The sequence below is a fragment of the Anguilla rostrata genome, chromosome 5, assembly GCF_018555375.3.
Source record: "Anguilla rostrata isolate EN2019 chromosome 5, ASM1855537v3, whole genome shotgun sequence".
Classification (NCBI taxonomy): domain Eukaryota; kingdom Metazoa; phylum Chordata; class Actinopteri; order Anguilliformes; family Anguillidae; genus Anguilla; species Anguilla rostrata.
In genome coordinates this window covers 63,789,381-63,801,127 of record NC_057937.1, presented here as the reverse complement: position 1 = coordinate 63,801,127, position 11,747 = coordinate 63,789,381, and the positions used below count along the sequence as shown (strand labels likewise).

The 11,747-nt window shown below is 46.8% G+C and overlaps 1 protein-coding gene across 2 annotated transcripts; it reads left to right on the top strand.

Moving 5' to 3' along the window:
- The first annotated feature begins 2,722 nt into the window (after nt 1-2,722).
- On the top strand, nt 2,723-11,083 carry pold4 (DNA polymerase delta 4, accessory subunit). 2 transcript variants are annotated; one of them, XM_064337804.1, is made up of 5 exons: nt 2,723-2,876; nt 3,500-3,611; nt 4,530-4,619; nt 7,056-7,167; nt 10,870-11,083. In XM_064337804.1, the coding sequence occupies exons 2-5, from the start codon at nt 3,512-3,514 to the stop codon at nt 10,892-10,894; spliced, it is 327 nt and encodes a 108-aa protein (XP_064193874.1). In that variant the 5' UTR covers nt 2,723-2,876; nt 3,500-3,511; the 3' UTR covers nt 10,895-11,083. The 2 variants fall into 2 exon arrangements, with proteins under 2 accessions (XP_064193874.1, XP_064193873.1); XM_064337803.1 differs by lacking the exon at nt 2,723-2,876 and adding an exon at nt 3,184-3,389.
- Nucleotides 11,084-11,747: the final 664 nt, after the last annotated feature.

The following is an 11,747-nucleotide window of genomic DNA, read 5'->3' as shown; positions in this document are numbered from 1 at the left end:
CATATTATATTTGACTCTGATCTGATTCCATCTAATCTAATTTGGCAAAGAGGCTCTCACGCATTACATCTGATGGCCTGCTTTGCTCTATGCTTGATTCACAAGGGGTTACCAGGTCATTCATTTTTTTTATTTTCGAGAACAGAAAAATAGTAATTATTTGAATAAAGCAGACTCGTTGTCCTTATATTGTTTGGTAATTGAATAATTTTCCCCTGCTTCTCCCTCAGAGGCACCAGTAGCGTCAGCGTTGGCTTTGTTGCTAGAGTCAGTGTAAGCTGTAGTGTTGGTGGAGACAGTGTTAGTTGTGGAATGTCGGTAATAGTCAGTGTTAGTCGTGGAATGTTGGTAATAGTTGGTGTTTGCTCAGCAGATTTCTGGGATTCAAAAATCTGAAGTTAGACAAAAAAAAAAGCGTGAAATTGTTAGATTTCTGGAGTTTAATTTCAGACCTGTACTCCAGCTTATGTTCAGGGTTTATCCTTTGTGGTGTATTGTCTTGGTGTTCATTTATTAAGCGTATATGAGCCTGATTCAGCTCCACATTGGTGTTTGTGGCAAACACGCCTGCCACAGGCCACCGAAGTGGCTTACCTTGGGGCCCTCCGGCACAGAGACACAGGGAGATGATGTTCAAGCAGTCCAGATTTATTTACGAGGGTTTGGCAAGGTGGTACAGCCAAATGAGCAGATGTAAAACCCTGTCATGACAGAGAAGACTCCCTTGTGTGGGTGGGGATGGCAGATTTAACCTGTGCGCAGTGATTACCTCACTACGCACAGGTGCAGCCACTCCTGTTCCTGGGTCCAATTAGCCTGGCCAATTATCTAATTCTTAACCAATTATCCAATTGGCCAGGTCTAATTAGCTTGACCCAGGGCAGGTGTGGCTGCTTAAACCAGCCATCCCCACACCACAGTGTTGATTACACACTTCGTGCTGTGCTGCCCCAAGTGAACGTCAGGTGATCTTTGTGTTGTGACGCAAGTAAAAGTGAAAATTTGTCTTGCACCAATCAGCTGTCTACTTTGTAACATCAAGCGCACCATTATGCTAGATTTACACTTTGAGTGTTCAGTGTGTAAATTTGGCATACTTTACACTTTCTGTAATCTGCCAGAGCATCTGTCTCCCCTGACATCACGCACATTGTGACATCACAGGCAGTGTGGGGTGGGGCTGCACTATTATGGTTTGCACTGCTTAGTAGGGAGACGTGTGGGAGTGGAATGGTAGTGTCACTGATCACAGTTCTGTTAGTCTATTTGCACAGCTCAAGGCAGTCTGAAGCAGTTTGAGTTATGGAAGCACCCCACCTAGATAAGGATCCTGTAGCATTCTTACTGCATGTCCAGTTATGCAAAAGACCACACTGCCTCCCTGTGGTCTCAATGGAATGTACTGCCTTAATATATGGGATTTCCAGTGATCTGGAAATTAAATCTGGCTGGGCATGTAACAGCCAATAATGCAGTAGCACTCTGGATGGAGTGATATTGGATAGATGGAGGGAGTATAACTGGTACATCGGGAATTAGCAGGCTGGCTGACAGTACATTGGCATAAAGGACATAATCAAATCATATATTAATTCATGCCCGCCTTCTATTTGTGCACTTTTAAAAAATATTTCCTGCAGAGGCTTCAGTCTCCTGTGACCAATGTACAAACCACTGATTCAAATTGATGTATTCTACTCACAACATAGTGTTTCTTCTGAATATTTCAAGGGCAGTGGTTTATTCGATCACTTCCCATTGCTTTGCAAAATGAAACTATTTACCAGGATTATCATGCAAACAACACTCCATGAGTGCAGAGATACCGCAGATAATAAGATGTAAATGAAAATGTCCAAGATTTTTGTTCCCCGACAGTTTGTGGACAGCAGTCAATGCACCCCCTCTGCAGTCCACAGGCCAACACCTGCATGGCGGGGGCAGTACCTCAGTGCGTTTCAGACTGATGTCTGTTCCTTTGTATTAACACACTTAAAGTAAGGTGTTAAATGTTAGAGCCATACTTTTGTACTTCACGCAGTTATCTGCCATGTGTTTGTGACGTTCAAACCACAACACGGAGTATTTTTTCAGTTAAAACACACGCAGAAAGCAGAGAAACCACTTCCGGTTAAGTTGTAAATCTGGAAAATAACACGGACCTTGCTGAGGCTCCGTGAACATGCCCGTTTACTGACCATTTGGCTAAAATAACCAGTTTGGGAAAGCCGTCGAATTTCTTTTCCCTTTTTCCAGCTTTCCCCACAAACATTGGAAAAGGCACTGTTATTATTCTATGCACAAAGAAATGTGACCCTCCCTCCTCCCATTGTTGTGTGTCGCGTACCTTACGTCACAGAACATGAAAACGACTTCCTTGTATCGACTGCCGTAATACTTAGTGTAGTGAGTCATTTAATTTTCTGATTAGGATTTTCTATATATCAGAATATTCTGATAATCCATATGTATATTATCCATACAAAATCGGAATTTATTTAATTCTTTGTAAACAATCTTAGCTGTCAAATTTACAATTCAAACATATAAAACAAAAAGTGTACTGTGATCAAAGAGCATCCTAATATTTACGTTGGACATATTGTAATATACACACATCATTTGAGACCAATTTAATGAGCGGGCAACAGTATCGCTTTCTTTGTAATAATCCGGGAAATGTAGCAATAAATGCTGTAACTGAAGTAAAACTAGAGACTCCAGTGCCTAAACCCGAATGCAAAAAAATATCCCTCCTGGCACTTTAAATGTCTACGTCACGGCGACAGTCCGTCTTGTTTAGATTTGTCCGAAGTAGTTATTTGTGTTGGCGACTGATGCATGAAAGAACGAACGAATCAGTAGGAGAGTGAGTGGTGGGTTCAAATTCAGAGTTTCATCCTTTTTTCTAGATTCTGTTGGAGGAGTTCCGCTTTTGTCTACATTTGTCCATTACTGATAACCACCCTGTTCTTGGTCGCAAGCTTGTGGTGTTGTTTTTGTATAGTTGTAAAATTGCTATGTCTGCACGATTATAAAGTTGCATTGAACGAAATGAACAGAATAGTAATTTTTATTCTGTAGTAGGCTGGTTGTGTCCAGTGCTGCGGTATTAATTCTAATTTCTGTTACGCTAGCGGATGAATTGTATCAGTACATTCTGGCAGTGGCTGATCGTCCATTTCAAGACATGCCCGAACAATGTCCGCGTCGAAGCACGTTATTTTATCATAACAGTCCGTTGCTTCATAAACTGCTATAGCTTTAAAATATTACTAGTCTGCAGTAAACTTGCCCTGCTTTACATCTGTATGTACTCAATTTGGCCTGCTTTTAAAAAGCCTGTATTAAACCTTCCATGCTTTAAGTCTGCCTGCGCTAAACTTGCCGTAATTAGCTCATGGTTTTTCTGATGGTTTTCATTTGAAACGGTAAGGTCATTACTGTGTAACATACGCAAAGGCTCTTAAGGTTGTTCAGGCTGTGTGTGTTTCTGCAGTGTGTTGCAGACATGGGTCCCAAGCGCAGGTTGATCACAGACACCTTTAAGGTGGTAAAGAGGGCAAAGAAGGAGGAGAAGCAAGACAAGGAGCCTGCTGCACCAGAGAAAGGTGTGTAAATGAGGGAGGGAGAGAGAGTGAGTGAGTATGTGTACTGTGTGTGTGTGTGTGTGTGTGTGTGAGGGAGGGAGAGCTAGAGAGTGAGAGTAAATGAGTATGTGTACCTGTGTGTGTGTGTGTGTGTGTCTGTCTGTCTGTCTGTGTGCGTGTGTGTCTGTACGTGTGTGTATAGTGTGTGTGTGAGTGAGAGAGAGAGTAAAAAGAATGTGTACCTGTGGCTGTGTGTGTGTGAAGAATGTGTGCATGTATTCATAAACTTACACATCTATGTTTTACGTGTTTTCTTAGTCTTTATTTGATTGTGTTTTACTGTAAGTGATTTGTCTATGGCAAGCCATTTTAGCTTTAATTCATTTCTAGAAGATATCACAAATACAATTCTAACTAGTTAGAAATGCTAATTCTTGATATCAGAAATTCAATTGTCACTAATTATAATGTGTATTTCTGATATCAGAAATTCAATTTAAATTAGTTAAAATGCATATTATTGATATTGGAAATTAAATTTTAACTAGTCAGATTGAAAAAAATTTTCTCATTCATTTCAATGGGAGTTGGAATTTACCAAGTTAAAATGCCAATTTCTGATATCATAAAATCAATTACTGATGTCAACAATATAATTTCAACTAGTTAAAATATGTATTTCTGATATCATGAATTCCTATTTTAACTAGTTAAAATTTAAGGTGCCATTGAAATGAATGGGGAAAATGCTTGAATTAGTTACAATTGAATTTCTGCTATCAAGAATTTGCATTTCAAACTAGTTAGAATTGTATTTGTGATATCCTCTAGAAATTAATTAAAGCTAAAACGGCTTGCCATAGTTGTCTGTTTATTTCTGCATTCATACATCAGTAAACTGACCTCATCCTGTCACTCTGCTTCCTGTCGGCCAATCAGAACTTGAACCCCTCCCCCTGACACAGCGAGAGAAGGACTTGCTGGAGCTCCAGCAGTTTGATCTGGACTGGAGATATGGACCCTGCACTGGTACTGCCCCTTCTGCTCCCTCACCTCCTCTCCTCTCCCTCCCTCCTTCTGTCTCCTCCTCTCCCTCCCTCCTTCTGTCTCCTCCTCTCTTCTCCCTCCACCTATCTCTTCCTCTCCTCTCTCTCCTTCTGTCTCCTCCTCTCCTCTCCCTCCTCCTGTCTCCTCCTCCCCCCCCCTCCCTCTGTCTCCTCCTCCCCCTCCCTCCTTCTGTCTCCTCCTCTCCTCTCCCTCCACCTATCTCTTCCTCTCCTCTCCCTCCTTCTGTCTACTCCTCCCCTCCCCCTCCACCTGTCTCCTCTCCCTCCTCTCTTCTCCTCTCCCTCCCTCCCTCTGCTCTCCTCCTCTCCTCTCCTCTCCCTTCTCTCCTCCTCTCCTCTCCTCCTCCTCTCTCTCTCCTCTCCTCCCCATCTCTCCTCCTCTCTTCCTCTCTCCTCTCCCCTCCCTCCTCCGCTGTCCTCCCCTCCTCCCCTGCTCCTCCTCCTCTCCTCCTGTCTCTTCCTCTTTTCTCCCTCCTCTTGCCTCCTCCTCTCCTCTCCCTCCTCCTGACTCCTCCTCTCCTCTTCGTCCACCTCTCTTCCTCTCCTCTCCCCCCTTCTGTCTCCTCCTCTCCCTCCACCTGTCTCTTCCTCTCCTCTCCCTCCTTCTGTCTCCTCCTCCTCCCCTCTCCCTCCTCCTGTCTCCTTCTTCCCTCTCCCTCCTTCTGTCTCCTTCCTCTCCCTCCTCTCCTCCCTCTCTTCCTCCTCCTCTCCTCCTCTCCTCTCTCCCTCTCTTCCTCCTCTCCCCTCTGTCTCCTCTCTCTCACTGCTTTCCCTCCTCTCCTCCTTCTGTCTCCTCCTCCCCCCTCTCCTCCTCCCTCCTCTTCCTCTCCTCCTTCCCTTTCCTCCTCCTCCTGTCCCTCCTCCTCCCTATCTCTCCTCCCCTTCCTCCTCTGTGTCTCTCCCCTCCCCCCCCTCCTCCTCCCTCCCTCCTCCTGTCTCTTCCTCTCCTCTCCCTCCTTCTATCTCCTCCTCCCCTCTCTGTCCTCCTGTCCCCTCCTCCCCTCTCCCTCCTCCTGTTTCCTCCTCTCCTCTCCTTCCTCCTGTTCCTCCTCCCCCCTCCCCCCCTGCTTAAAAAACTCCTGAAGTACCTCTTCCTTAACCACCAGATGGTGCTGTAAAGGCATATATTCTGTCAGATCCATCCCGCAGGGTAGCAGGTCTGTCTCACTATCAGGAGCTTAAGCTACTGCATACTCGTCTGTAATAAATACAAACAAGGCAAGTGCTGCTTCTTATCACACCACAGTTCACAAGCTGGATTTGTACAGTCATGAGTCACATACCGCTGAACAGCAGACTTGCAGTTACCTAACTGGCCAGCAGGGTTGCTAGTGTACGATGAGACGCTGTAATCCAACCCAACCGAGACCCTCCCATCCTAGACACTATGGCTGTGTTGCTTTGCGATGCCACTGAGCCTTAACAGATACCAGACAGGACGTGTCTCTCGGGTGAACAGAGTGTGTTGGGTGTGAGCGCGGCGTGTCTCTCACGGGTGAACAGAGTGTGTTGGGTGTGTCTCAGGTGTGAGCAGGGCGTGTCTCAGGTGTGAACAGGGCGTGTCAGGTGTGAGCGGGGTGTGTCTCAGGTGTGAGCAGGGCGTGTCTCTCGGGTGAACAGAGTGTGTTGGGTGTGTCTCAGGTGTGAGCAGGGCGTGTCTCAGGTGTGAACAGGGCGTGTCTCAGGTGTGAGCAGGGCGTGTCTCTCAGGTGTGAACAGGGTCTGTCTCAGGTGTGAACAGGGCGTGTCAGGTGTGAGCGGGGTGTGTCTCAGGTGTGAGCAGGGCGTGTCTCTCGGGTGAACAGAGTGTGTTGGGTGTGTCTCAGGTGTGAGCAGGGCGTGTCTCTCAGGTGTGAGCAGGGCGTGTCTCTCAGGTGTGAACAGGGCGTGTCTCTCAGGTGTGAGCAGGGTGTGTCTCAGGTGTGAACAGGGTCTGTCTCAGGTGTGAGCAGGGCGTGTCTCAGGTGTGAACAGGGTCTCTCTCAGGTGTGAGCAGGGCGTGTCTCAGGTGTGAACAGGGTTTGTCTCAGGTGTGAGCAGGGCGTGTCTCAGGTGTGAGCAGGGCGTGTCAGGTGTGAACAGGGCGTCTCTGAGGTGTGAGCAGGGCGTGTCAGGTGTGAACAGGGCATGTCTCTCGGGTGTGAGCAGGGTGTGTCTCAGGTGTGAACAGGGCGTGTCAGGTGTGAGCAGGGCGTGTCTCAGGTATGAACAGGGTGTCTCAGGTGTGAGCAGGGCGTGTCTCAGGTATGAACAGGGTGTCTCAGGTGTGAGCAGGGCGTATCTCAGGTGTGAGCAAGGCGTGTCAGGTGTGAGCAGGGCATGTCTCAGGTGTGAACAGGGCGTGTCAGGTGTGAGCAGGACATGTCTCAGGTGTGAGCAGGGCGTGTCTCTCTCTCAGGTATCAGTCGGCTGCAGCGCTGGGAGAGGGCGGAGCTTTACGGGTTAAAACCCCCCCAGACCGTCAGAGACCTGCTGAGGAGGAGCGGAGAGGAGACAGACTACACACACTGGTACTGTACACACACACACACACACTGGTACTGTACACACACACACACACACACTGGTACTGTACACACACACACACACACACACACTGGTACTGTACCACACAACCACACCGGTACTACAACACCACACACACACACACTGGTACTGTACACACACACACACACACACCACACACTGGTACTGTACACACACACACACACACCAACACACACACACTGGTACTGTACACACACACACACACACAGGTACTGTACACAAACACACACACACACACTGGTACTGTACACCACACACACACGGTACGTACACAACACAACACAACACACACACAGGTACTGTACACACACACACACACACACTGGTACTGTACACACACACACACACACACTGGTACTGTCACACACACACACACACACTGGTACTGTACACACACACACACACCACTGGTACTGTACACACACACACACACACTCACACTGGTACTGTACACACACACACACACACTGGTACTGTACACACACACACACACATACACACACACTGGTACTGTACACACACCACACACACACACTACACACACACACACTCACGACACCACACACTGGTTCTGTACACACACACACACCACTGTACTGTAACAACACACACACACACACACCACACACACACTGGTACTGTACACACACACACACACACACTGTACTGTACACCACACACACACACACCCCACACTGGTACTTACACCACACACACAACATGGTACTGTACACACAACACACACACCACACACACACACTGGTACTGTACACACACAAACACACCCTCACACACACACTTGTACTGTACGCAACACACACACACACACACACACACACTGGTACTCTACACTCACACACACACACTGTTACTGTACACACACATACACACACACGCACACACACACACACTGGTACTGTACACACACAAACACACCCTCACACACACACTTGTACTGTACGCACACACACACACACACACACACACACACTGGTACTCTACACTCACACACACACACTGTTACTGTACAACACAACAACACACACCACACACACAACCTAACACTTGTACTGTACGCACACACACACACACACACACACACCCACACACTGGTACTGTAAACACACACTCACGCACACACACTGGTACTGTACACATACTCACACACACACACATACACACTGGTACTGTACACACACACACACACACACTGGTACTGTACACACACACACACACACACACACTGGTACTGTGGGCTGGTTTGAGGTGTGTTATGTGGGTTGGTCTGAGGTGTGTTATGTGGGTGTGTTATTGGTGTGTGTTATGGGGTGTGTTACGTGGGCGTGTGAGTGTGTGATGTGGGCTGGTTTAAGGTGTGTTATGTGGGTGTGTGATGTGAGCTGGTTTAAGGTGTGTTATGTGGGTGTGTGATGTGAGCTGGTTTAAGGTGTGTTATGGGTGTGTGTCATGTGGGTGTGTTATGTGGGCTGGTTTGAGGTGTGTTATGGGGGTGTGTTATGGGGTGTGTTATGTGGGTGTGTTATGGGTGTGTGAGTGTGTGATGTGGGCTGGTTTAAGGTGTGTTATGGGTGTGTGTTATGGGGGTGTGCCATGTGGGCTGGTTTGAGGTGTGTTATGTGGGTGTGTGAGTGTGTGATGTGGGCTGGTTTAAGGTGTGTTATGTGGGTGTGTGATGTGAGCTGGTTTGAGGTGTGTTATTGGTGTGTGTCATGTGGGTGTGTTATGTGGGCTGGTTTGAGGTGTGTTATGGGTGTGTGTTATGGGGGTGTGTTACGTGGGTGTGTGAGTGTGATGTGGGCTGGTTTAAGGTGTGTGTTATGGGGGTGTGTCATGTGGGCTGGTTTGAGGTGTGTTATGTGGGTGTGTGATGTGAGCTGGTTTAAGGTGTGTTATGGGTGTGTGTTATGTGGGTGTGTTATGGGTGTGTGTTATGTGGGTGTGTTATGGGTGTGTGTTATGTGGGTGTGTTATGAGGGTGTGTTTGGGTGTGTATGGGTGTGTGTTATGTGGGTGTGTTATGTGGTGTTTATGTGGGTGTGTTATGGATGTGTGTTAGTTGGTGTTATGGATGTGTGTTATGGGTGTGTTATGTGGGTGTGTTATGTGGGTGTGTTATGTGTGTGTTATGTGGGTGTGTTATGTGGGTGTGTTATGTGGGTGTGTTATGTGGGTGTGTTATGGGTGTTGTTATGTGGGTGTGTGTATGTGGGTGTGTTATGTGGGTGTGTTATGGTGGGTGTGTTATGTGGGTGTGTTATGTTGGTGTGTTATGTGGGTGTGTTATGTTGATGTGTTATGTGGGTGTGTTATGTGGGTGTGTTATGTGGGTGTGTTATGGGGGTGTGTTATGTTGATGTGTTATGTGGGTGTGTTATGTGGGTGTGTTATGTGGGTGTGTTATGTGGGTGTGTTATGTGGGGTGTGTGTTATGTGGGTGTGTTATGTGGGTGTGTGTTATGTGGGTGTGTTATGTGGGTGTGTTATGTGGGTGTGTTATGTGGGTGTGTTATGGGGGTGTGTTATGTGGGTGTGTTATGTGGGTGTGTTATGTGGGTGTGTTATGTGGGTGTGTTATGTGGGTGTGTTATGTGGGTGTGTTATGTGGGTGTGTTATGTGGGTGTGTTATGGGGGTGTGTTAGTGTGTGGGGTGTGTTATGGGGTGGTGTTTATGTGGGTGTGTTATGGGGTGTGTTATGTGGGTGTGTGTTGTTAGGGGTGTGTTATGTGGGTTGGTGTGTTATGTGTGGGTGTGTTATGTGGGTGTGTTATGTGTTGGTGTGTGTTATGGGGTGTGTTATGTGGGTGTGTTATGTGGGTGTATGTGGTGTATGTGGGTGTGTATGATGTGTGTTTGTGTGTGTTATGTGGGTGTGTTAGGGTGGTGTGTTGTGGGTGTGTTATGTGGGTGTGTTATGTGGGTGTGTTATGGGTGTGTTATGTGGGTGTGTTATGTGGGTGTGTTATGGGGTGTGTTATGGGGTGGTTATGTGGGTGTGTTATTGGGGTGTGTTATGTGGGTGTGGTGTTATGTGGTGTGTGTTATGGGGGTGTGTTATGTGGGTTGTGGTTTATGTGGGTGTGTTATGGGGTGTTGGTTGTTGTGGTGTGTTATGGATGTGTGTTATTGGGGTGTGTTATGTGGGTGTGTTATGTGGGTGTGTTATGGGTGTGTGTTATTGGGGTGTGTTATGTGGGTGTGTTATGGGGGTGTGTTATGGGGGTGTGTTATGTGGGTGTGTTATGTTGGTGTGTTATGTGGGTGTGTTATGGATGTGTGTTATGTGGGTGTGTTATGTGGGTGTGTTATGGATGTGTGTTATTGGGGTGTGTTATGTGGGTGTGTTATGTGGGTGTGTTATGTGGGTGTGTTATGTTGGTGTGTTATGTGGGTGTGTTATGTGGGTGTGTTATGTGGGTGTGTGTTATGTGGGTGTGTGTTATGTGGGTGTGTTATGGGGGTGTGTTATGTGGGTGTGTGTTATGTTGGTGTGTTATGTGGGTGTGTTATGTGGGTGTGTGTTATGTGGGTGTGTTATGTGGGTGTGTGTTATGTGGGTGTGTGTTATGTGGGTGTGTTATGTGGGTGTGTTATGGATGTGTGTTATGTGGGCTGGTCTGAGGTTGTGCATCTTCTGTGTTTCAGCTTGTGGCATGACTACCCGCTGTGAGGTGCCGGGAGGAAGACGAGCGGATCGTTGTGGGCGCGTTTTTGCAGCGTCGTCTCCGTCTGCAGCGTCATTAGTCTTGATCTCCGGATCTGGGGACTGAGGCCTCTGTGCCGCCTGTGTTAGAGTTCTTCTGTCTGGCCTGCAACCTTACCTCACACTACATTTTAATAAAACACTTTCATAAGAAAACTCTCACTAGTGTGTGTACATTATTGCAGCACTTCCCAATGAGTGTGTCCATTTATTGTGCTTATGTACTGTTTTAACCCTCTCAGTGCAGTGTTAATGTACTGTAATAACCCTCTCTCTCAGTGCAGTGTTAATGTACTGCATTAACCCTCTCTCTGAGTGCAGTGTTGATGTACTGTATTAACCCTCTCTCTCAGTGCAGTGTTAATGTACTGTATTAACCCTCTCTCTCAGTGCAGTGTTAATGTACTGTAGTGTATTAACCCTCTCTCTCAGTGGTGTTAATGTACTGTACTGTATTATCCCTCTCTTTCAGTGCAGTGTTAATGTGCTGTACTGTAGTAACCCTCTTTCTCAGTGCGGTGTTAATGTGCTATACTGTATTAACCCTCTCTCTCAGTGCTGTGTTAATGTACTATATTAACCCTCTCAGTGCAGTGTTAATGTACTGTATTAACCCTCTCTCTCAGTGCACTGTAATGTACTGCATTAACCCTCTCTCTCAGTGCAGTGTTAATGTACTGTACTGTATTAACCCTCTCTCTCAGTGCACTGTAATGTACTGCATTAACCCTCTCTCTCAGTGCAGTGTTAATGTACTGTACTGTATTAACCCTCTCTCTCAGTGCAGTGCTAATGTACTGTATTAACCCTCTCTCTCAGT